The 27145-nt window shown below is 37.0% G+C and overlaps 1 protein-coding gene across 1 annotated transcript; it reads right to left on the bottom strand.

The window, feature by feature from the left end:
* Window positions 1-24670: 24670 nt before the first annotated feature.
* Window positions 24671-25348, bottom strand: LOC131148259 (uncharacterized). Its single transcript, XM_058097983.1, has one exon. It carries the CDS (start codon window positions 25346-25348, stop codon window positions 24671-24673), a length of 678 nt encoding a protein of 225 aa, XP_057953966.1.
* Between the last annotated feature and the right edge of the window lie 1797 nt (window positions 25349-27145).

Raw genomic sequence — 27145 nt, 5'->3', positions numbered from 1 at the left:
AGTGTAATAGTGTGAAAGCCGCCAATACAATGGTTTTGAAATAGAGTAAGACCATGTGGTTGTCTTAGACTAATTGTTGTAATTGAAACCGTTAATGTCTATTAGTAGTCAATCTTGGAATTCTGATCATTTCTTGTACACGTGAGCTGTGTTACACTCCATTACCTTGGTTGAGTTACTAGATGGTGTATAAATTTTTCAGTTGATACTTAACTTGGGTTAATCTGTGTCCTGTGCTCCTAAACTCAATAAGCATATTTTCATGGCATGTAATTTTCATAGGTAATGTAATATTAGTTGCCACTCCCTTGGTTTGAATGCATTCACGTTATTTGCTAGAAACTAGCAAAACATTAGCTTGGGGGTGTGATTATGCGCTTAAACTATGTAATTAGGCATTTTAATTCGGGCATTAAAGCTTATATTTTTAATTAAATGTCTAATTACTCTCAATATTTTAACTAGGTGTTCTATTTATAATATTTGGGCTTTATTGAGTAATCTATGAATTTTTGACATTATTTTAAGGCAGAAAAATTCTCGGGAGACAAAACCGGCACCAATTCGTAATTCACACATAACTTTCCCGTCTGAGTTCCAATTGAGACAATTCAAATTTTTGGAGAAAGACGAGAAGATTATCTACAACTTCCGTGTTTTGAACTACAAGAGAAACAGGCTCAAGAAGAGTCAAAATGAGTCGTGCTCACGGAGAGAAAAATGAGAATATATATATATATATATATATTACTTGATGTGACCCGGCCATGCAAGCCGAGTCAGATCAGTTCGCGGGTCACTCACCTAGGCCTTGCATAGGGTTTTCTTCACCCCCCCCCTCTCTCTCTCTATTTATTCTTCCTTCTCCTCCCTATTCGAGTGTGGCCCTGCACCACCCTTCTCCTTACTCCATCTCTCCCTCTCGGCTCCTCCCTTACTCTCCCCTCTCCCTCTTATCTTCCCTCAATCTCTTCCTCTCTTCCCCTGCTCCTCTGCTCTCTCTCTTTTTCATTCTCTCTTCCTCACTCAGCCTCACTCTCTCTCTCTCTCTCAGTTACTCTCCCCTCTCTCTCGGTTTTCCCTCTCTTACTCTCCCTCGGACTCCCTCTGCTCCAGTCACCTTTCAACAACCACCCAAACCACCAACTTGTAGAAGCTGTTGTGGCTTTCACTCTCGTGGCTGCTGTGTGCTGCCGACAGTCACCAACAGCCCTTCCGCTATTGTTCCTGCCAAACCACCCATGAGCCCCAACAGCCGAGCACACATCCTAGCTCCATATTCCTCAAACAATCAAAGGCTCCTCTAGAAGTTCCACCATCCTCGACCACCAAAGCAAGCAATAGAGCTCACCAGTAGCAGACACCAGCCGAGCCACTCCATAGATGCAACCAAGACACCAGCAACCAGAGCTTCAACAGGGACAGCACCAGCAACCACTCCTCTGCTGTCTCCAACCATGGCTTATTCTCTCTCTCTCTCTCTCTCTCTCTCTCTCTCTCTCTCTCTCTCTCTCTCTCTCTCATCTTTTCTTTTCTTTGTTTTATTTTAGTATTAGTTATTCTCTTCCTCTCTCTCTCTTGTTTAATATTTTTTTTATGGTTATTTTAATACATTATTTAGTTTAATATTAGATTGAGTATTTTTCTTCACTTTATTATTTGAGTAGTCTATGGATTAATTAGATTCTTGTTCTTTTTAATTTGTTATTTTGAATGCTTCAAAGCTAGTTTAAGTTGTTTAATTTAGGATACATTTAAGTTAATGTTGGGCATGATTATAGGGTGGATTAAATAGTTTTCTCTTAGTATTAGTATACATCTAGTTTATTGATCTTTAAGTTGTTGTCTTTTATTTTATTATTGCAATGGTTTATTGTGGAATTAATTTGACCTAAAATTAGGATTGCAAGCATGAAGGGCTAAGTTTGGTAACTCGGGTTGTGGGTTAATGTCGTTTGCTTTCCATAGTTTGTTAGTTCCCCTATGATATTATTGATACACTTTTATTTGGTTAAAACTAAAAATTGAATGCATCATTGATAAATCGCTAGCTCTTATTTCTTATTTTGTTGTTGATGTTAGGCACATCAAAACCTTGATTTAATCTACGATTTTCATCAACTAATTTTTACATGAAATTCGGTTGATGCTTTATAAGAGTTTTTATTTTCTTTCGTTCGGATGTAGCAAATTTACTCGAGATTTAGTAATAAAATTTCATCTTATTAATGTCTTGATTGGATTAACAAAGAGGAGTAAGGCCTAGGGAATTAATAAACGGTGGAAGCAAACAAACGTTGAACCCATAACCCAAGTGTTTGGTAAATTATGCTAGTTAATCTGTTTAATTTAATTGCATTAGTAGGTTTATATTTTTGGAAATTCGATAAAAGTTCTGTCACATTATAGCATTTTTATCAAATACCTCCCATTTTGTGTACTGTTTTCAAAATCATAAAAGATCAAAAAGATTTTTAAACCACATTTTACAGCAACATGATTTCACTAAACTTTCACAAATACTTTGATACGCAGTGGTCCCCGTGGAATACGATCTTGGACTCATCCTTGATACAACTTAACACTTCTGCAGTTGGAAGCACAACTCAGAACGAGTCATCCAGCACAGGTGGAACAGGCTCATCGTACTTACAGTATAATCGATATTGACTTAGCATGGTCGGCCGGTCATTGTTAAGTCCAACCTTCGGGTTGCACAAACCTGTCTTGTGGGGGGTACGACATGACGATAGCTAACTATCTATCTATCCTGGGTAATAATTTAAGTATGATATGTTTATATAAAATGATTTTTCAATACAAGAAATTAGTATGTTAAACTATGTTATGTTAAATCATATTTTATTCAAATATGTTACGAATTTTTATGCCAGTTATGAATTATGTAGTGTTTATATGTTTATAAGTATATCACAAAAAATATTCATGTTGCCACACACTGATATTAATTTGCCTCCCTTACTGAGAGGTGTCTCACCCCAGCATTACAAACATTTCGAAAAATCCAGGTAAGAGGGTGGATAGAACCCCGCAGCAGTAGAAGTTGACTGAACTACCCTATCTGTAGGGTAAGTGAGAGAGCTAGGATCAGATGGATTTTTGGATTAAGACCCTAGGAACACTTTTTGGTCTTTTTGTGGATGATTGTATATCTACATAACAGATTTAGTAGAACTCTGATATGAATTTTTGTGTTTATGACATGTATATGATTTTATGTTTTCTGCTGCTTACCATGGGTCCAGGTTGATCATGATTATGATAGTTTAGTTGGATGTTAAAATTATTAATATTATCTTTATATGGGAAAAAAATAAATGGTAAATTAGGCAGGTCGTTACATAAGACTCCCTGATTCAATTTACGGGATGAACCCAACTGATAGAATAAAAATATTTTTGTACATATAAAAAATGATTATAAATACAAGAAGAGATGTACAACATTAAAAGCTCAAATATATGAACTCTTCTTATGATATGATTTATGCTCAGTAGAGTATGGGAGTTTTCAAATACTATTCGTACAACTAAAATATATGTGTGTATAAAAGATATAATTTCCAACAAAGACTTTTTTCAGATAAAAACGTTTGGAGAATTTGGAGTTTAAGCTCAAGAAAATATTTGTGCAATAAATAACTTCTCCCAAAAATATTTATCATGAAAATAATAGGGAGAAACTCAAGCAATACTCTCAAAAATGATTATCAAAAATTAAAGAATAAGTGAGAGTATATGCAAATAAAATGTCCAAAATAAAATACTTTCCTCAAAAATAATTTTGAAATAAAAGTATGCAAGAGAGTTGAAGAGATTTGTATAAAAGATTTTGCCCCAAAAGATTGATTTTAACAATAAAAAATATTTTGGGGGAACTTTGATTAACAATGGATTAAAAAGAAAATTTGGGCTAATCAAAGTTGCTAATCAAAGCAAATGAATGGGTATTTATAGATTTTTAGGAAAATGTAACTATTGAGGACACGAAATTCATTTTGGAAAAAGATTAATGATGTTTAATTAAAAATAACCTCCTTTACTTGCGGTAAAAAATTGACCAACCTGAGAGATTCAGTCGACCATATACAAGGTTCAATCAACCACATTACTAAGTTCGGTCAACCGTGGCAATTTTGAACTAAGGATTTGGTCGACCGTCTCAATGCGATTTTGAACCCTTCGTAGGTTCGGTCAACCAAGACAAGGAACAGTTGGCTACTCATATAGGTTCGGTCAAACCAACATAAAATGAACTACTCATTTGGTCGGCCAAACAGTTGGGGGGTCAGACACATTTCGATTCGGTCGACCTAGGACGATACCTTCATTTCAGAACGGTTGACCAAGTGAAGTCAACATGTTGACTTCTGGTCGATTCGATCAACTAAGACATTTAAAACATTTAGTGGTCGATCGATCAAGGCTTGGTCAAAGAATTGACTCCATGGGCAAAAAGTGGTTCGGTCGACCATGGTAATATAACACACAATCGGTCAGTCGACCGAGGGTATTGGAAAGTCAAAACTCCATGCGATGGTCGACCGAGGAAACTTAGTTCAAACTCAATCAGTCGACCAAGCCAGTCAAAAGTTTGACTACGGGGCAAAGAGTGGTTTGGTCGACTGAGCTAATTATAACTAGAAGTTTCGGTCGATCGGGCTTTTAAATTAAGCCCAAAAATCTAATGTTGGTTGACTTTATAAACCCTAATTTGACCCTAAAGTCTTTGTAAGATTTTATCTTTTTATGAAAAGGTTTTGTATGAAGTGTAGGTGTCCTAAGGTCAGTCTACAGTTATCTGAGCATTCAATCCATATCATGCAGATGCATGCATTATTACAGACCATAGTATGAAAACCAAATGCAATTAAATTTGAAATAAACAAATATTTTCTTTCTTCTTTGCTCTTTTCTTTGTGGAATACGCCAATATGATGTGAGCTTTAAGTCCTTTCTAGCTTCCATCTTCCTCTTCTATGTGTGCATTTTGAATTGTAAACATGTTTAAAACACTAGACACACACATGTGACACTTGTGTTTGTTAACATAAAAACAGATATCGGACTCAAAAAGCCAACATCACGTGCTGGATAATCAAGGGTTTTGGCTCAAACATATTTTTGCAAGCACAAGCAAGTGAGCCTTTGAATCTTGCAATGAATGTGCAGGATTCACAAGAAAAAAAATAGTTTTTCTCCAAGGATATATATCAATGAATATATATAGAGAAAAACTTTGATTTACTCTCAAAAATAAGATATGAAACTTGAATAAGATATGAGAGTAAAAAGGATTTTGATTTACAAAACAAATGCCCAAAGGATGTTTAAAACAAAGCTCTCTTGAAAGATATTTCAAAGTAATAGTAAAGAGAGGATAAAACTAAGCTTAGGAAGATGAAAAAATGATATAAAAATTTAAGAAAATTTTCTAACTAATCATCTTACTAATTTTGAGTTATAATGGGGTATTTATAGACTTTCAACAAATTATGACAGTTAGGGATACAAGGGAAATTTTTTTCAAAGATTTAATGAGGTTTAATAAAAATTAATCTCGTTTAATTGCGGTAACAATTGACCAACTTGAGAGGTTCGGTCGACTAACGACAAGGTTCGGTCGACCACTTTTATAAGTTTGGTCGACTAGGCAAATTTGAACTGCATGTTTAGTCGACCATCTTAGGGCGATTCTAAACCCTTCGTGGGTTTGGTCGACTAAGACAAAGGTCGGTTGACCATTCATATAGATTCGGTCGACCAAGGCCAATTTGAACTACAAGGTTTGGTCAACCAAGTAGTTGGGGTGTCACACACTTTATGGTTCGGTCAACCTAGGATGGTGCATTCAAAATTAAATGGTCAACCGAGCGAAGTCAACATGTTGACTTCTAACCGTTTCAGTCGACTGAGGCATTTATATTGCCAAGGGTTCGGTCGACCGAGACGACTAAGTTTTTGCTTTTAAGTCCTGTTTTGGTTTCTATGCTACATCAACCCTGTGTAAATAAACATGTCTTTTAAGCTCAAGAGTATTGTTCTTATGGTCATTCTAAGGCCTCGACTTCTTAATTAAGCCCAAAAAATCCAACGTCGGTCGACCGAAATCTGTCTATAGTATTTTGATTTCCCTATGATCAGACTATGGTCTTTGAGCATAAACATATCATGCATGATATGCAAATATTACAGTCCATTATTACAGACCCAAAATATAAAACAAAATGCATTTTACAATAAGAACAAATGTCTTTAATCTTTTTGCTCGTGTGACTTCTTGGAATGTTCCAAATACATATGATCTTGGAATTTCTTTTGGCTTTCAAGTCCCTCGATCTTATGTGTGCTGAAATTTAGACCTATTCACATACTTAATCACACATAAGATACTGGTGCTTTGTCAGCATCAAAACAGAGATCAGACTCAAAAAGTCAATAGTCAATTATTACCTCAACAGAAATAAAGGTTCGAAGAAACAATATGGCTATGATAAAAGGTAGGGCTACATGAAGGAATTATTAACTGAGGACAGAATTGTTAGGAGCTAAATGCTTAACGAATAGGACAATTTTTAGGAGATAGTAGGGTAAATAAATTTATCAATAAGTCAGGGAAGATGACTCAATTCTTAAACTGAGAGGATTGTATGTCAAGAGTTGAGTCGATTTGGGATTTTCCTGAAGTGATTAGGTTTTTACAAGAACTTTGGCAAAGTGGTAGTTTTAGGTTACATTGCATTCATGGATCTTATGCATAATTATGCATGCATAATCATAGCCAATGGGTCCTCGCTCATATTCCAGTTGCCTACAAGAAGTGTATAAGGGCGGTAGAGCTAAAATATGGGGTTCTAACATTTAGCAAAGCAGGACAATATCCCTGCATCAATAAAACATTAGATGGAAAGCCAAAATCATGGGTGAGCAGTTAAAAAACCACATGATGAGTCTAGAACAGAGCCATGAGGAGGTAAGTCAAGATGTTCAGGAAATTAAAGAACATATGAACAAGTTAATGGAGATGCTGCCTACCATAAAAAAAGGAAAAGCTGTGCAAATTCCTGAGCCCATGGTTGAGGAAGAGCCCTTATTTTCGCCAAGATTCGCACCTATTGGTGGACACCTGCTATCACAACCAGTGAATGCGGAAGCTAGTCCAGCTCCAAGCACATATCCGTTCATTCCAACGGCACATTTTCAAGGTTCCCATCAATGGGGAATGCACAAACAGCGCCAATTATAATCCTTGATTCCGGAGAAATTGGAATAGTCAGAGAAATAACCCCTAACTCGGAGGTTAATCAAAAATATGAGGTGTTAGAGGAACACTTGCGAGCTATTAAGGGAACAAACATGTACTAATTAGTGGAAGCATTTGACCTACGTTTGGTACCTAATGAAGTTCTACCCCAAAAATTCAAAGTCCCGGATTTCGGGAAATTTAATAGGACAAAGTGTCCATTAACTCAGTTGAGAATGTATTGTTAGAAAATGACTGCGCATTTTGATAATGATAAGTTGCTCATTCATTACTTCCAAGACATTTTGACTAGAAAGCTATAAGATGGTATAGCAATTTGGACAGAACAAAGATTTGCACCTAGAACGATCTAGCTTATGCCTTCATAATATAGTACCAACATATGGTTGAAATGGCTCTAGACAAGTTAACCCTACAAAATATGGAGAAAAAGTCAAGTGAGGCATTCAAAGAGTATACCTATCAATGGAGAGAAGTAGCAGTATAGGTACATCCTCCAGTTGAGGATGAGGAGATAATGTTCTTGTTTGTTAATCCTCTCAAGGACCCATATTTTGGTTATCATATTAGAAGCACTTCTCAAAATTTCACAGATTTGGTAGCTCTAAGAGAAATAATCGAAGGTGCATTTAAGATGGGAAGGATAAGCAACTCTAAGCAAGAGGTTAAAAAGAATGATGGGGAGATACAAACAATGCAAGATCACTCTTACAGAGAAAGTAATGCCAAATTGCAGCATAATGTTCAAGTCATAGAAGGAAGACTTCTAAAAGAGACAAAAAGAATAGAAATTCAGCCTATCCCAATGACCTACACATAATTTTTCCCTCAATTGATGAAGAGTCAATTGGTTGCCCCAATACCAGGAGTGTCAGTACAACCCCCTTACCCAAAGTGGTATAAACCAAATGCTCAATGTAAGTATCATACCGAGGCGCAATATGCCACTCAATTGAAAAGTGTTAGTTCTTTAAGTACAACGTGCAAGATTTAAGGAATGCAGGGTGGTTGTCTTTTGATAAGAAAACCAATGTATATGGTAATCCATTGCTTAACCATGGTGGACTACAGTGAAAGGAAAGTAGCAAGGATATGAATGAAAGATGCACATGGTGGGTTGAAAGATTGATTGGTTCTCAACTTTGGCAGTAGAACAACATGATACAGAAGTGAGGGTGAAAAGCTAAATTAAATAAATGACATGTGCCAGTTGTAATGGAATCAACAAAATCCTTCATTCTTGTCAATAAAAGGTCAACATCCCATAAATTCTTTTTGTTCAGCTTATTTTGAATTTTAATGAAATAATATGCATTTCAGTTTCATCTCATTATATCATCGTGTGACTATTACCTTTTGTCAAATTTTGTCTAATTTTGTTTGTGTTTCATGCAGGGATGCAGGAAATGATTTTTCCAGTATGGAAGACATGGAGCCAATAATTGATTTTGAGAATCCATTCAATGCAGCAGGAAAAAAAAAAAGAAATAATAAAATATAAAATATAAAAAATAAAAAATAAAAAACAAAGGAAAAATGAAAAAAAAGGAAAAATGAAAAAAAAAATGATGAAAAAAACATCCTGATTTGTGCCAAGTGGAATAGTGTGTCCTCGATAATTTTAAAAATATGAATTAGTCTGGAAAAGGACTTTGAATTACAAAGGACCATGTGTTGTAATTCTCAGGAGGGGTATTATTGTTAGTTGTTATAGATGGAGATATTGCACCCTATCAATTCAATTATGTCAAAAATATATATATATATATTTTGCGTGATGAATTGTTTGTCTTTTTTATGAGATCAATGGAAAATACTTTTATGCCTTTCTATTCTAAATTGTGGTTAGTTTTGTGAGGGTATGATTGTGTTTTGATCAAATTATGGGTGACCCAAGAACCAAATAATGCATTGGTTTACCACTTAATAACCCATTTAAACCCGAATTTTAAACCAATTTTTCTTAAAGTCAGTTCACCAAAACTTTAACCTAGGTTTGGGTCCCCTTGTGTTTGGCAATTCATTTGAGGTAATGATTATTGCTAAAAGAATGGCAGGACATCTTTCTACTACCCAAAATAAAATCAAAGAAAAAAAATCCATTGATAGCCATTTTGAGCCTAAAAAATCTATTTCTTAAATATACCATAAGAGGATTATCCCTCACACTAGGGTAATTCCAAGAATATTAACATAGAGCCCTGAGAAAATCTTAAGTAAAAAAGGGAACCAAGATCCTTTCAAAAAGGAAAAGCAAAATATATAGTAAAAGAAGGAAAACACCAAAAAAAAAAAAGAGGAAAAATGATTAGGGGCATACTTTATAGGTGATCCTTGACTAGCGTTACCCAAAAAAATTGATGACTTTGAGCCTTATTAAACATATTTCTTCTTCAGCTCATACCCCCAACGTACATTAAGTCCAGAATGAAAGTGCTCACTTGATTGGCATTTGTCAGCACCTTAAATGAATTTTCAAACTCATTAAAGTCTAAACTATGTTATGACCTGATCCTAATAATGTACTTAGGCATCTTGCTTAAAAAACAAGTTCGGTCAAAATTTTTCCACCACTAGGGACATAAATGTCATCTTGGGAAGGAATTTTTGAGCCTCAATTTCCTCGTTTTCGTAAAAACTCGTATTTAACTTACACTTTGTCCTGTGTCTTAAAGTTGACCTTGAGATTGGAATACTGATAAAAATACCCGCTAAGACACTTATTACAATTTATGCTAACATCACCTTGTTAAAGTAAATTCAAAAAAAAAAACCACATGTCACCATTGTGGATGGTCAAGCGGCCCACTTATCCCAACTACATTGAATCGGTATGATTTTTAAACTGTCAATTTATTTATTTTATTTTTAATTTAATTTTTAATTTTCAAAAATAGGAAAAAATCAAGAAATATATTTTCAAAATTAGGATAAATAAATTAAATTTTAAAAATCAGGATAAAATAAATAAAAATATTTCAGAATCAGATGCTTCTGAATCAGTGAGAACAAGGATAATTTCTTCAGTCATATCTTCTTATTCTGATAAAATTGATTCGATATGAGCCTCAAGATCTTTATATTGCAATTGTTGAGACAGTTTTGCATATTTTGCTATATTTTTAGGGCATTGTTTAGCATAATGACCTTTCTTCTTGCAAATAAAACAACGAGAGGATTTGTTGTGACCTTGTTTTGATTTTCTCCTGAAGAATCTGAATTGCTTTGATTTCCTCAAGCCCCTCTTGGATTTATCAAAGTTGAACCCTTTGAAGTGCTTTTTCTTCTTAGGACTGCAGATGCAATCTTTTTCCTTGCATTTGATCTACAAATAAGGTTTCCTACATTGCTTTTTAAACTTATGATTCGGCTTTAACATTTTTTAGAACAACTGGTGAGCGTCACATAGTTTTTTAAGAGCAGAGAGGATCAACTGATGAATTTCTCCTATAGAGATATCTTTGAGTGGTCGTGAGAGAGATGCAATTTTTCTCTGCAAATCTGGTTGAATATCTTCGAGTAAGGAATTAACATAAACTTATCTGAGATTTTCATCACTAAATCCACCAAAAAGATAATATCGCCTAGACATTCTTTGATAGTGGAAATCAAGATCTTTTCTTTTATAGGAGTAGCATCTCATTTCAAAATACTCTTGTCTAACCTTATTAGCATGAGCATCAGGGTCTCCAATAAATTCTCGATAAAGAGTTCCCAAAGCATAGGAGGGAGTCTGGGATCTAATAAATTGTATCTGTCTATATTCACCAAGACTTTGAAACCAATCCCTTAACATTCTAATAAATTTGGATGTGAATTCAACAAGAACTATTTCTAAAATCACTTCTATAATCTTAACTCTCTTGGACTCCAGGAAAGACCATGGCTCTGATACCACACGAGAATCGGGAGCCCCTTGACCTTCCAAAGGAAAGCGACCAATCCAAGACCACACCTCCAACACTAGCCTTAACATGGCCTTTCAAATGGAAAACTTGGGTCTTTCAATAAATGCTTTACCAATGGAGATCAATGGGGACCGTACAACCTTTCTGATGCGCAGGATCCTCCTTAAAGGCAAGCACAGAGCATACTTGGTGTCATGTCATGAATGAATATTACAAGTTCATAGAAGTGAGACTTAAAAGCCCTTTGTACAAATAGTTCAAGGAAAAGAAAGAACTTGGAAAGCCATAGATAAGAACGAACACAAAGGGAAATTTTTATTCTTCAAGTTCTAGTTGCCTCTTCTGCCTTACAAACGGGAAGACAGTCCCTTATATAGAGGTCTGAAACCCCAAAATTTACACACTAAGCAAGCATCTTACAGACAATTGAGAGGGACATAAAGCTACAACTTTTGACTTATAGACACTAAAAAGAGACAGCTAGAAAAGGTGACAGCACATGGGCAGCTGCATTTGTGCGAGAATGACCCACCGCCTTTCAATCAAGCTGAAACTTTTGACTTTAGCGACCAACAACTCTACTTATTACACGCAAACATTAAAGTAGCCCACCATAGTGGACTTAGGTGGCAAACATCTTTTCAAATAATACATAAAGTAAGAAACATGTGAGCCTACATACAATGTGATGGTGAGAGGTTGAGATTGATGTAATCCTCAATCGTAATATCTCCATGAATCGGATGGTGATACGTCGGCGGATCAGAAGGATAATCATCGGTGTCCAATGGATCCTAGGCGTCTTGCATAATATCTTCGTAAGACGGAGGCTTAGAAACTGGGATAATGTCTAGGATGGCATGAAGGATTTCAGAACAGAACTTGAAATCATTCATCTCACAGAGACACTTGAGCAATGGAAGCTTGTATCCTGGCCACGAACTGGGGAAGTCGTAAAGGGTATCCCATTCATAAGACTGGTTTTGAGACCAAAGGAGATTCCTGTTGGAATTGTAGAAATACGGTCTATGCAAGATGAAGATACTGTGGATGGAAGATGCAAGTTGTGGGTCGAGCTTCCAAACGTTGTGATTTCCCATGAGAGTGGTCAACTTCTTTCTCCAGGTGAGAAGAGGGTCGAACCATTGTAGGAAAGTCCAAAGCATGGAATCATGATTGGCTGGATCATGGAGGTGTGCATAGACTTCTTATAGAGGTATAAATACAGCATGGACCTGCAAAATAGAAATATACCATATATACCATATATCATTAGTATCAAAGTATGATGGGTTGATGATGTAAGGGTTCAGGAAGGGATAAGATGGAAAGATGAGGTGATGTCCAATCTTACAACATAAGATCGTATGTGGGTCAAGGCAAAGGATATCAGTTGTGCTGTGTTCAGACTTTGTGAAGAAAATTCATGCGGGAAGGTCATCTGAGTGGAGGCACCAAGGTAAAGAATATCTGTGGGAGAGTAGGAGGAGGAGGAACGAGCCATATGGATCAAAGGGATGGCCTGGTATTTTGATATTAGAAGAGTAGTTTTCCGAGGGCGAGAAAGCATATCAGCAAGAACATTGTGAACACATTTTATATGTTTCAAAGAGAAGTCATATCTGGAAAACTAATCTTTCAATTTGAGAATCTGTGGATCAGGAAGAATCTTCTTCCGGAATTCATGCAATCCAGAAAAGGATGAATTGTCCATTTCAACCGTGAAATGCTTTGATCTGACATAAAAATCAAATTTCTGAATCCCCTTTTTCACTGCAATAATTCTTTAAAGATAGTGTCATAATGTCTCTGGGAATCTTTGAATTCTCCGCTAGCATGTCCAAAATAGGATTTCTTGTTGTTCTTATCTTCAAGTAGTAAGGTACCCCAATAATGGTCACTAGCGTCTGTCCGTAGTATAAGATTTCCTGTGGACGGAATAGTCAGTGGCGGTGGATCTTTTGCAGCTTTCTTGAGATGTGTAACAGTTTGTGTTTGGTCAGGGCCCAATGGAGGTGGTTTCTTTTTCAAAAGCTGTGACAAGGCACTGGTAAATCGACTTGTATGGGGGATAAAGTCTTTGACATAATTAATGATGCCAACAAACTGCTGAATCTCCTTGACAGAAAGATTATCATTAGGGAATTGTAATAATTGTTCAGCAAGATGGGGACCTAGAAAGATGGTCCCATGAGATATTTTCATTCCCAAGAAATCAATCTTGTGTTGTCCAATCATGCTTTTCTTTTTTGACAGCATTATCCCGTACTGTGATGCCAGCTGGCGGAAATGTTCAAGAAGGTATTGATGGTCTGCATGACTTTTAGAAAATAATAAAATATCATCAATGTAGATCAAAGTACTGTGAAGGATAGGATTGAAAATTCTGGTCATTGCTTTTTGAAACAGTAATGGTGTAATCTTTAGCCCGAAGGGTAAAACAGTCCATTGGAACTGTTCATTTGGAATACAGAAGGCTGTTTTGAATTTGTCATCTGGATGGATTCTAAGTTGCCAAAAAACTCCTTTTAGATTAAATTTGGAGAATATTGTTGCTTCAACAAGATGGATGAATTGTGTTCTGGCTATTGGATTAGGGTATTTATCATCCCTAATGAACACATGCAATGACTTGTAATCAATAACCAATCTTTTCTTTCCTTTTATCTTTTTCGATCTTTTTTCAACATAAAATGCTTCACATGCCCAGGAGGAATTGGTTGGTTCAATCAAACCTTGTTTTAACAAAAAATGACATTCTTCCCTGGCGAGCTTAAGGTCTGATGGAGACATTCTCGGATGGAAGGCTTTGGTTGGGCTGACATCTTCATTTATCTTGAAAGGGATGTAGATGAAAAAGTCTGGATTTTTCTAGAGGGGATAATCATGGATGAACTCGTCATGACTTTCAGCACATAGTTTCAACAATTGTTTTTGAATAGGTAGGAAATCAAAGGAGGAATGGGAAAGAGAATAGATTTTGTTTATGGGGGTAAAGGCTTTAAATTCTCTTTTGCACTGAATTCCTGTGGGAAGAATTCTCAAAAATTTTGAAAAACAGTAAACATCTCATCCTAATAGAACATCCTTTTGAGGAAGTGGACTTCCAATGAAATGAATCCAGATGATGCAATTAGGGAGAAGTTTAATCCCGATTTTCTTCTTTGAAATCAGGTTTGTGGTAAAAATTTGATCATTTGCAACACTGAAAAATTGAGTATGGGAAGACCAGTAGTCTTGGGGAAGGACCTTTGGATCAACCATGGTTTCATAAGAACTAGTGTCAATATAGGCAATAGCAGATATGGGTTTACCATACTTCTCAGGAAGAAGCTGAATTTGAACATGGAGACTTACCCGTGATTGTTTAGGAGTAGGCAAAGCTTGAACCTGGAAAATCTCTTCTGAATAAGATTCTTCAGACTCAAATGCTTCTGAATCAGTGAGAACAAGGATAGTTTCTTTAGTCATATCTTCTTGTTCTGATAAAAGTTTTTTCAGTCATGTCTTCTTGTTCTGATAAAATTGATTCAATATTAGCCTCAAGATCTTCATATTGCAATTGTTGAGCCAGTTTTACAGATTTTGCTCTATTTTCAGGGCATTGTTTAGCATAATGACATTTCTTCTTGCAAATAAAACATCAAGAGGATTTGTTGTCACTTTGTTTTGATTTTCTCCTGAAGAATCTGAATTGCTTTGATTTCTTCAAGCCCCTCTTAGATTTATATAAGTTGAACCCTTTGAAGTGCTTTTTCTTCTTAGGACTGTAGATGCAATCCTTTTCCCTGTATTTGATCTGCAAATAAGGCTTCCTGCATTGCTTTGTAAACTTATGATTCTGCTTCAATATTTTTTAGAACAACTAGTGAGTGTCACATAATTTTTCAAGAGCAAAGAGTGCCAACTGATGAATTTCTCCTATAGAGATGTCTTTGAGTGGTCGTGACAGAGATGCAATCTTTCTCTGCAAATCTGGTTGAATATCCTCCGGTAAAGAATTTATATAAACTTGCCTGAGATTTTCATCATTAAATCAACCAAGAAGATAATATCGCATAAACATTATTTGATAGTGCAAATCAAGATCTTTTCTTTTCAAGGAGTAGCATCTCATTTCAAAATACTCTTGTCTAACATCGTTAGCATGAGCACTAGGGTCTCCAATAAATTCTCGATAAAGAGTTCCCAAAGCATAAGAGGGAGTTTGGGATCTAATGAATTATATCTGTCTCTATTCACCAAGAGTTTGAAACGAGTCCCTTAGCGTTCCAGTAAATCTGGATGTAAATTCAATAAGAACTGTTTCTAAAGTATTCACAAACTTAGAAAGCTGGAGATCAATCCACGCACCAATTTCACCAATTCAGTCTCTCCATTTAATCGGAGGTAATGCATCAAAAGAGAACCAAGAACCATTGGAAGAATGTTGAGGAATAGAATGTTGAGTACTTAAAGTAGGCTCAGTAGGTTCTTCCACAATGGGGACTGTGGTGTCGAAATCTTCACGGAATCACCCTAGCCAGACTTTCTTCTTCAATTTCTTTTCCTCCTTCCATAAAAAGAATCACTTCTTCCAAGATTACCAACTTAATTGAATATTCCTATATTCCTGATTCTGTTTAAATTCAAGAAACCTCTCTTCCTCTTGTAAATCCTTATAACATCTTCAGAAGGAAAATGTCTTTAGCTAGTCGAGTTCGAACTATTCTTGCTTCTCACAATAGACCTCATGTGAAAGAATATGTCTAGACTACGGCCGTTGATAAATGTCTCATCCCAGCATCCTCTAAAGAACAGCACGTTGATCTTGAGCTCGACCAAGATCTGATCAATCAATGGATCAGAGAAGGTTATACTCATCTCACTTTGGTGTTGTTAGACTCCTTCTTACCCTTCATTGCCGGAAAAGGTGATGTTAGACTCCTTCTTACCACTCTTTAGGTTGGTAGTGTTTGTCTCACCTTTTTTCCTAATTTTAATATTTCTCTGAGAAACAAAAATCTAAGGAATTGCATAAAGGTGTAGCTTCAGATTATTGGCGCTCTGCAGATATCTTCAGCCTATATGGCTACTCTTCATCATCAACCGATCTATAGACTTCAAGATCACCAAATAGATCTTCCCCTTCCAGGACAATCTGAAGACACAATCATGATCACTACTAAAATAGAAGAGGGTATTCCCACAATTCATCAAATTCCATGACAGATTCCGAGAGAAGAATTAAAGCAACTTATTCCTCTACAATGGATTACCAGTTACGAACAACTTCATCAGCAACCGACACCCATCCATCATTTAGATCCTAAGTTTCAAAAGCTTCAATATGGAACTGTAAAAACGGTGTTCAATCCAAAAAATGTAGCTTCATCCAGTACTCCTCCAGTCTTCCAATCTTTGATGATAAAGCCAGTAACTTTTGAGAACGATATTCCTTTAAGCAGCGTTGCAGCAAACGGATCTCCCATCTACATTGACAAAGTTAAAGGACATTTTATCTAGGATGTTGATCCTTCCATGTGTGACCCTGATTGTGCATGTCATTCTCCTCAAAGCAATGGTACCAAGGCAACATGCGGACCTCCTCCTATTCACAAAAGACCTGATGATCTAAATAGTCCATGGATAGGAATTTGGAAACCATCCACTAAACTAAAGCCTTTACGGATATATGATCGAGCGCTTGAAATCCTCAATGAAGAAGGCTCAATTCCTCCAGATCCTCCGAAAATTCCATTCTAAACCACAGTCTCATCCAAACCCATTTACAACCAAATCCCTGTTTCATGGCCTCCCCATATGACAAACATTTTCCTCCCTTGGAACCAAGGTCATATATAGACTCCAACCTTCATTCCAGACCTTTTATCCAACCCTCTGAAGTCCAACCAGACGGTTACAAAAAGCTTCCCTCACAGGCCGAACAAGTCCTAAATTGGCAAACCCAGAACATCAGATCCCAGAATACAACTTTATCTACCATTGACCACAAGGTTGATAAACTTATACATCATGGCACTCAGATGGACCAACGACTTGGCCACCTTGATTCCATAATCGAGGCTATGTATTCTGACCTCAAGAGAAGAATTGATAATCTTGATGCTAAGCTTAGGCAATATATTTCTACAGAATATTATGGATCGATGTTTGATGAAAAAGAAGCAGAAATCAAAAGGCTTAAGGACCAAATATCTCAGATGGAACAAGATCATCATTCGATCCCACCAGCTACCTATATTCCTAAAGCTTTTCCTTATACTCCTCCTTACTCTTTGATACCCCAATCACCACCAACTCCACCTTACTTACCGGATTATTCTAAACATTTCAAATCCACGGCTAAGTCCATTAAGAGACACTCTCTTATTCAGCCAAAATCCATTTCTCCAAAATCTCCAATCCTGGCAAAACCCTTGCCCCTTGAGCCTATTGATCAAAAACTTAAGAGCTCTTTTTTACCATCTAATCAGACTCCATCTCTGTTTGCAGACTTCATCCTTGAGATATCTATTGATGATGACAGCAACAATAATAGTTCCACTAAGACATTGTCCTCCTCAGATCAAGAGATTACTGATCTCGCCAATATGTTGATGGCATCTCCTATTGATCTCGGATCATCCAAAACACAAGAATTTCATGAAGAATCCAACACCACAGTCCCCATTGTGGAAGAACCTACTAAGGCTACTTCAACTACTCAACATTCTGTTCCTCAACATTCTACCAACGGTTCTTGGTTCTCTTTTGATGCATTACCTCCGATTAAATGGAGAGACCGAATTGGTGAATTTGGTGCATGGATTGATCTCCAGCTTCCTAATCCGATGAATACTTTAGAAATAGTTCTTATTCAATTCACATCCAGAATTACTAGAACGTTAAGGGACTGGTTTCAAAGTCTTGGTGAATATAGACAGATACAATTCATTAGATCCCAGACTCCCTCCTATGCTTTGGGAACTTTTTATCAAGAATTTATTCGAGACCCTGATGCTTATGCTAACGAAGTTGGAGAAAAGTATTTTGAAATGAGATGCTACTGCTATAAAAGAAAAGATCTTAATTTCCACTATCAAAAAATGTCCAGGCGATATTATCTTCTTGGTTGATTTAATGATGAAAATCTTAGGCAAGTTTATATTAATTCTTTCCCGGAGGATATTCAACAAGATTTGCAGAGAAAGATTGCATCTCTCTCACGACCACTCAAGGACATCTCTATAGGGAAAATTCATCAGTTGACCCTCTCTGCTCTTGAAAAACAATGTGACACTCACCAGTTGTTCTAAAAAATGTTGAAGAAGAATCATAAGTTACAAAGCAATGCATGAAGCCTTATTTGCAGATCAAATGCAAGGAAAAGGATTGCATCTACAGTCCTAAGAAGAAAAAGCACTTCAAAGGGTTCAACTTAGATAAATCCAGGAGAGGCTTGAGGAAATCAAAGCAATTCAGATTCTTCAAGAGAAAATCAAAACAAGGTCACGACAAATCCTCTCAATGTTTTATTTACAAGAAGAAAGGTCATTATGCTAAACCATGCCCTAAAAATATAGCAAAATCTGCAAAACTGGCTCAACAATTGCAATCTGAAGATCTTGAGGCTGATATGGAATCAATTTTATCAGAACAAAAAGATATGACTGAAGAAACTATCCTTGTTCTCACTGATTCAAAAGCATCTGATTCCGAAGAATCTTATTCAGAAGAGATTTTCCAGAATCAAGCTTTGCCTACCCCTGAACAATCATGGATAAGTCCCCATGTTCAAATTCAGCTTCTCCCTGAGAAGTATGGTAAACTCATATCTTCTATTTCCTATATTGACACTAGTTCTTATAAAACCATGGTTGATCCAAAGGTCCTTCCCTTAGACTACTAGTCTTCCCATACTCAATTTTTCAGAGCTGCAAATGATCAAATTTTTACCACAAACCTGATTTCAAAAAAGAAAATCGAGATTAAACTTCTCCCTAATTGCATCATCTAGACTCATGTCATTGGAAGCCCACTTCCTCAAAAGGATGTTCTATTAGGATGAGATGTTTACTATCTTTCAAAATCTTTGAGAATTTTTCCCATAGGAATTCAGTGCAAAAGAGAATTCAAAGTCTTTACCCCCATAAACAAAATCTATTCTCTTTCCCATTCCTCCTTTGATTTCCTACCTATTCAAAAATAATTGTTGAAACTATGTGCTAAAAGTCATGACCAGTTCATCCATGATTATCCCCTCTAGAAAAATCAAGACTTTTTCATCCACATCCTTTTCAAGATAAATGAAGATGTCAGCCCAACCAAAGCCTTCCATCCGGGAATGTCTCCATCAGACCTTAAGCTCGCCAGGGAAGAATGTCATGTTTTGTTAAAACAAGGTTTGATTGAACCAACCAGTTCCTCCTGGGCATGCAAAGCATTTTATGTTGAAAAAAGATCGAAAAAGATAATAGGAAAGAAAAGATTGGTTATTGATTACAAGTCATTGCATGTGTTCATTAGGGATGATAAATTCCCTATTCCAAAAGCCAGAACACAATTCATCCATCTTGTTGAAGCAACAATATTCTCCAAATCCGATCTAAAAGGAGTTTTTTGGGAACTTGGAATCCATCTAGATAACAAATTCAAAACAGCCTTCTGTATTCCAAATGAATAGTTCCAATGGACTGTTTTACCCTTTGGGCTGAAGATTGCACCATCACTGTTTCAAAAAGCAATGACCATAATTTTCAATCCTATCATTCACAGTACTTTGATTTACATTGATGATATTTTATTATTTTCTAAAAGCCATGCAGACCATCAATACCTTCTTGAACATTTCCTCCAGCTGGCATCACAGTACGGGATAATGCTGTTAGAAAAGAAAAGCATGATTGGACAACACGAGATTGATTTCCTGGGAATGAAAATATCTCATGGGACCATCTATCCAGGTCCCCATCTTGATGAACAATTATTACAATTCCCTAATGATAATCTTTTTGTCAAGGAGATTCAGCAGTTTCTTGGCATCATTAATTATGTCAAAGACTTTATCTCCCATACAAGTCGATTTACCAGTGCCTTGTCACAGCTTTTGAAAAAGAAACCACCTCCATGGGGCCCTGACAAGACACAAGCTGTCAGACATCTCAAGAAAGCTGCAAAAGATCCACCACCTCTGACTATTCCGTCCATTGGAAATCTTATCTTACAGACAAACGCTAGTGACCATTATTGGGGTGCCTTACTACTTGATAAGGACAAGAAGAAATTATATTGTATACACGCTAGTGGAGAGTTTAAAGATTCCCAGAAACATTATCACACTGTCTTTAAAGAGATTATTGCAATGAAAAATGAGATTCGAAAATTTGATTTTTATGTCAGATCAAAGCATTTCACAGTTCAAATGTAGAGTTCATCCTTTCCCAGAATGCTTGAATTCTTCATCCTTTCCCAGAATGCTTAAATTCCAGAACAAGATTCTTCTTGATCAACAAATTCTCATACTGAAAGATTGGTTTTCTAGATATGACTTCTCTTTGAAGCATATAAAAGGCGTTCACAATGTTCTTGCAGATATGCTTTCTTGCCCTCGGAAAACTACTCTTCTAATCTCAAAATACCAGGTCATCCCTTTGATCCTTATGGCCCCTTCCTCCTCCTCCTTATCTTCCACAGATATTCTTTACCTTGGTGCCTCCACTCAAATGACCTTCCCGCCTGAATTTCCTTCACAAAGTATGAACACAACCCAACTGATATCCTTTGCCCTGACCCACATACAATCTTATGCTGATAAGATTGGACATCACCTCGTATTTCCATCTTATCCCTTCCTGAATTCTTACATCATCAGCCCATCATCCTTTGATACTAATGATATATGGTATATATGGTATATTTCTGTTTTACAGGTCCATGCTGTATTTATACCTCTACAAGAAGTCTACACACACCTCCATGATCCAGCCAATCGTGATTCACTGCTTTGGACTTTCCTACAATAGTTCGACCCTCTTCTCACCTGGAGAAAGAAGTTGACCACTCTCATGAGAAATCACAACGTTTGGAAGCTCAACCCACAGCTTGCATCTTCCATCCACAGTAACTTCATCCTGCATAGGCCGTATTTCTACAACTACGACAGGAATCTCCTTTGGTCTCAAAACCAGTCTTATGAATGGGATACTCTTTACGACTTCCCCAGTTCGTGGCCAAGAAACAAGCTTTCATTGCTCAAGTGTCTCTATGAGATGAATGATTTCAAGTTCTGTTCTAAAATCCTTCATGCCATCCTGGACATTATCCTAGCTCCTAAGCCTCCGTCTTACGAAGATACTATGCAAGACACCTAGGATCCATTGGACATCAATGATTATCCTTCTGATCTACCGACGTATCACCATCCGATTCATGGAGATATTACGGATGAGGATTACATCAACCTCAACCTTTCACCATCACATCACATGTAGCCGCACATGTTTCCTACTTTATGTATTATTTGAAAAAGATGTTTGCCACCCAAGTCCACTATAGTGGGTTGCTTTGATGTTTGCGTGTAATAAGTATGGTTGTTGGTCACTAAGGTCAAAAGTTTCAACTTGATTGAAAGGTGGTGGGTCACTCCCGCACAAATGCAGTCGCCCATGTGCTGTCATCATTTCCAGCTATCTCTATTTAGTGTCTATAAGTCAAAAGTTGTAGCTTTATGTCCCTCTCAGTTGTCTATAAGATGCTTGCTTAGCGTGTAAGTTTTGGGGTCTCAGACCTCTATATAAGGGACTGTCTTCCAGTTTGTAAGGCAGAGGAGGAAACTAGAACCTGAAGAATAAAAATTTCCCTTTGTGTTCATTCTTATCTATGGCTTTCTAAATTCTTTCTTTCCCTTGAACTATTTGTTCAAAAGGCTTCTAAGTCTCACTTCTATGAGCTTGTAATATTCGTTCAGGACATGGCACCAAGTATGCTCTGTGCTCGCCTCTAAGGAGGATCCTGCACATCAAAAAGGTTGTACGGTCCCCATTGATCTCCATTGGCAAAGCATTGGGTGAAATACCCGAATTCTCTGTTTGAAAGGTCATAGGAAGGCTAGTGTTGGAGATGTGGTCATAGATTGGTTGCTTTCCTTTGGAAGGTTAAGGGGCTCCCGACTCTCGTGTGGGTAGGAAATCAGAGGAGGAATGGGAAAGAGAATAGATCTTGTTTATCGAGGTAAAGGCTTTGAATTCTCATTTGCACCGAATTCTTGGGGGAAGAATTCTTAGGGATTGTCAAAGATAGCAAACATCTCATCCTAATAAAACATCCTTTTGAGGAAAAATTTGATCATTTGCAGCTCTGAAAAATTGAGTATGAGAAGACCAGTAGTCTAAGGGAATGACCTTTGGATCAACCATAGTTTTGTAAGAACCAGTGTCAATATAGGCAATAGTAGATATGGGTTTACCATACTTCTCAGGGAGAAGCTGAATTTCAACAATGGATTTATCTGTGATTGTTCAGGGGTAAGCAAAGCTTGAACCTGGAAAATCTCTTTTGAATAAGATTCTTCATAATCAAATGCTTCTGAATTAATGAGAACAAGGATAGTTTCTTTAGTCATATCTTCTTGTTCGGATAAAATTGATTCAATATCAGCCTCAAGATCTTCAGATTGCAATTGTTGAACCATTTTTGCAGATTTTGCTCTATTTTCACGGCATTGTTTAGCATAATGACCTTTCTTCTTGCAAATAAAACATCGAGAGGATTTGTTGTGACCATGTATTGATTTTCTCCTGAAGAATCTAAAGTGCTTTGATTTCCTCAAGCCCCTCTTGGATTTATCTAAGTTGAACCCTTTGAAGTGCTTTTTTCTTCTTAGGACTGCAGATCCAATCATTTTACTTACATTTGATCTGCAAATAAAGCTTCCTGCATTGCTTTGTAAACTTATGATTCTGCTTCAACATTTTTTAAAACAACTGGTGAGGGCCAACTAATGAATTTCTCCTATAAAGATATCTTTGAGTGGTCATAAGAGAGATGCAATCTTTCTATGCAAATATGGATGAATATCCTTCGGTAAAGAATTAATATAAACTTACCTGAGATTTTCATCATTAAATCCACCAAGAAAATAATATCGCCCTGACATTCTTTGATAGTGGAAATCAAGATCTTTTCTTTTCAAGGAGCAGCATCTCATTTCAAAATACTCTTGTCTAACCTCGTTAGCATGAGCATCAGGGTCTCCAATAAAGTCTCGATAAAGAGTTCCCAAAGCATAGGAGGGAGTCTGGGATCTAATGAATTGTATCTATCTATATTCACCAAGACTTTGAAACCAGTCTCTTAACATTCCAGTAAATCTAGATGTGAATTCAATAAGAACTATTCCTAAAGTATTCATAGGCTTAGAAAGCTGGAGATCAATCCATGCACCAAATTCACCAATTCGGTCTCTCCATTTAATCGGAGGTAATTTAGCAAAAGAGAACCAAGAACCATTGGTAGAATGTTGAGGAACAGAATGTTAAGTAGTTGAAGTAGCCTCAGTAAGTTCTTCCACAATGGGGACTGTGGTGTCGGATTCTTCATGAAATTCTTGTGTTTTGGATGATCTGGGATCAGTAGGAGATGTCATCAACATATTGGTGAGATCAGTAATCTCTTGATCTGAGGAGGACAATGTCTTAGTGGAACTATTACTGTTACTGTCATCATCAATAGATATCTCAGGGATGAAGTTTGCAAGCCGAGATGGAGTCTGATCAGATGGTAAGAAAGGGCTCTTAAGTTTTTGATCAATAGGCTCAGGGGGCAAGGGTTTTGTTGGGATTGGAGATTTTGGAGAAATGGATTTTGGCTGAATAAGAGAGTGTCTCTTAAAGGACTTAGCCGTGGATTTGAAATGTTTAGAATAATCCGGTAAGTAAGGTGGAGTTGGTGGTGACTGGGGTATCAAAGAGTAAGGAGGAGTATAAGGAAAAGCTTTAGGAATATAGGTAATTGGTGGAATCGAATGATGATCTCGTTCTATCTGAGATAATTGGTCCTTAAGCCTTTTAATTTCTGCTTCTTTTTCATCAAACATCGATCCATAATATCCTGCAGAAATATATTGCCTAAGATCAGCATCAAGATTATCAATTCTTCTCTTGAGGTAAGAATACATAGCCTCGATTCTGGAATCAAGGTGGCCAAGTCGTTGGTCCATCTCAGTGTCATGATGTATAAACTTATCAACCTTGTGGTCAATGGCACATAAAGTTGTATTCTGGGACCTGGCATTCTGAGTTTGCCAATTCAGGACTTGTTCGGCCTATGAGGGAAGCTTTCTGGAACCGTCTGGTTGTACTTCAGAGGTTGGATAAAAGGTTTGGAATGAAGGTAAGAGTCGATATATGACCTTCATTCCAAGGGAGGAAAATGTTTGTCGTATGGGGAAGCCACGAAATAAGGAATTAGTTGTGAATAGGTCTGGACGAAACTGTGGTTTAGAATGGGTTTTTCTGAAGGTCTGGAGGAATTAAGTCTTCTTCTTTGAGGATTTCAAGCGCTCGATCATATATCCAAAGAGGCTTAGGTTTAGTGGATGGTTTTCGAATTCCTATCCATGGACTATTTGGATCATCAGGTCTTTTGTGAATAGTAGGAGGTCTGCATGTTGCCTTGGTACCATTGCTTTGAGGAGAATGACATGCACAATCAGTGTCACACATGGAAGGATCAACATCCCAGATAAAATTTCCTTCAACTTTCTCAGTGTAGATGGGAGATCCATCTGCTGCAATGCTGTTTAAAGGAATATCTTTCTCAAAAGTTACTGGCTTTATCATTAGAGATTGGAAGACTGGAGGAGTACTGGATGAAGCCACATCTTTTGGATTGAACACCGTTTTTACATTTCCATTTGGAAGCTTTTGAAACTTAGGATCTAAAAGATGGATGGGTGTCGGTTGCTGATGAAGTTGCTCAGAACTGGTAATCCATTCCAGACGAATAAGTAGCTTTAATTCTTCTCTGGGAATCTGCCGTGAAATTTGAAGAATTGTGGGAATATCATCTTCTCTTTCAGCAGTGATCAGGATTGTGTCTTCAGATTGTCCTAGAAGGGGAAGATCTATTGCGTGATCTTGAATTCTATAGATCGGTTGATGATGAAGAGTAGCCATATAGGCTGAAGAAATCTGCGGAGCACCAGTAATTTGAAACTACACCTTTATGCAATTCCTTAGATTTTTGGCTCTTAGAGGAATATTAAAATTAGGAAAAAAGTGAGACAAATGCTACCAGCCTGAAGAGTGGTAAGCGAAGTTCCATTAGCTGCATGTTCATACTGAGTGTAGGTAGTTTTAAGAAGAGTGATCCTAGCTGTAACAGGAAGTCTTTTTCGTTCATGAAGGGTAAGAAGGAGTCTGACAGCACCAAAGTGAAGATGAGTATAACCTTCTCTGATCCATTGATTGATCAGATCTTGGTCAAGCTCAAGATCAACGTACTATTCTTTGAAGGATGCTCAGATGGGACATTTATCAAGGGCTGTAGTCTGGACATATTCTTTCACATGAGCTCTATTGTGAGAAGCAAGAATAGTTTGAACTTGACTAGCAAAAGACCTTTTCCTTTTGAAGATATTATAAAGATTTACAAGAGGAAAAGAGGTTTCCTGGATCGGAGCAGAATCAGGAATATAGGAATATTCAACTAAGTTGGTAATCTTGGAAGAAGTGGTTATTTTTATGGAAGGAGGAAAAGAAATTGAAGAAGAAAGCCTAGCTGGGGTGATTTATGAACTTTGAGGGTGAGAATCCATGGGTGAAGTTTTTTCCCTTAAACTATTTATACCTCGTTCTTCTAAAATCACTTCTATAATCTTAACTCTCCTAGACTCCAGGAAAGACCATGGCTCTGATACCACACGAGAGTCGGGAGCCCCTTGACCTTCCAAAGGAAAGCAACTAATCTAAGACCACATATCCAACACCAGCCTTCCCATGGCCTTTCGAATGTAGAACTCGAGTCTCTCAACCAATCCTTTACCAATGGAGATCAATGGGGACCATACAACCTTTCTGATGTGCAAGATCCTCCTTAGAGGCAAGCACAGAGCATACTTGATGTCATGTCATGAATGAATATTATAAGGTCATAGAAGTGAGGCTTAGAAGCCCTTTGGAAAAATAGTTCTAGGGAAAGAAGGAACTTAGAAAGCCATAGATAAGAATGAACACAAAGGGAAATTTTTATTCTTCAGGTTCTAGTTGCCTCCTCTGCCTTACAAATGGGAAGACAATCCCTTATATAGAGGTCTGAGACCCCAAAACTTACACGCTAAGCAAGCAACTTACAGACAATTGAGAGGGACATAAAGCTACAACTTTTGACTTATAGACACTAAAAAGAGACAACTGGAAAAGGTGACAGCACATGGGCGGCTGCACATATGTGGGAGTGACCCACCACCTTTCAATCAAGCTGAAACTTTTGACTTTAGTGACCAACAGCCATACTTATTACATGCAAACATCAAAGCAGCCCACCATAGTGGACTTGGGTGGCAAACATCTTTTTTTCAAATAATACATAAAGTAGGAAATATGTGGGGCTACATGCGATGTGATGGTGAAAGGTTGAGGTTGATGTAATCTTCATCTGTAATATCTCCATGGATTTGCACATAGTTTCAAAGTTCAGAAATCACCCCAGCCAGGCTTTCTTCTTCAATTTCTTTTCCTTCTTCCATAAAAAGAACCACTTCTTCCAAGATTACCAACTTATTTGAATATTCTTATATTCCTGATTCTTTTCAGATTTAAGAAACCTCTCTTCCTCTGGTAAATCCTTATAATATCTTCAGAAAGAAAATGTCTTTAACCAGTCAAGTTCGAACTATTCTTGCTTCTCACAATAGACCTCATGTGAAAGAATATGTCCAGACTACAGCTCTTGATAAATGTCTCATCCCAGCA

This window comes from Malania oleifera, chromosome 2, assembly GCF_029873635.1.
Source record: "Malania oleifera isolate guangnan ecotype guangnan chromosome 2, ASM2987363v1, whole genome shotgun sequence".
NCBI classification, from domain to species: Eukaryota; Viridiplantae; Streptophyta; class Magnoliopsida; order Santalales; family Ximeniaceae; genus Malania; species Malania oleifera.
The sequence above is the reverse complement of the archived record's forward strand: the minus strand, read 5'-3'. Positions and strand labels throughout refer to the sequence as shown.

Bases quoted from the DNA above. Each gene is read 5' to 3' on its own strand.
- LOC131148259 (XM_058097983.1), bottom strand. From the start codon at position 25,348: ATGGCTACTCTTCATCATCAACCGATCTATAGAATTCAAGATCACGCA.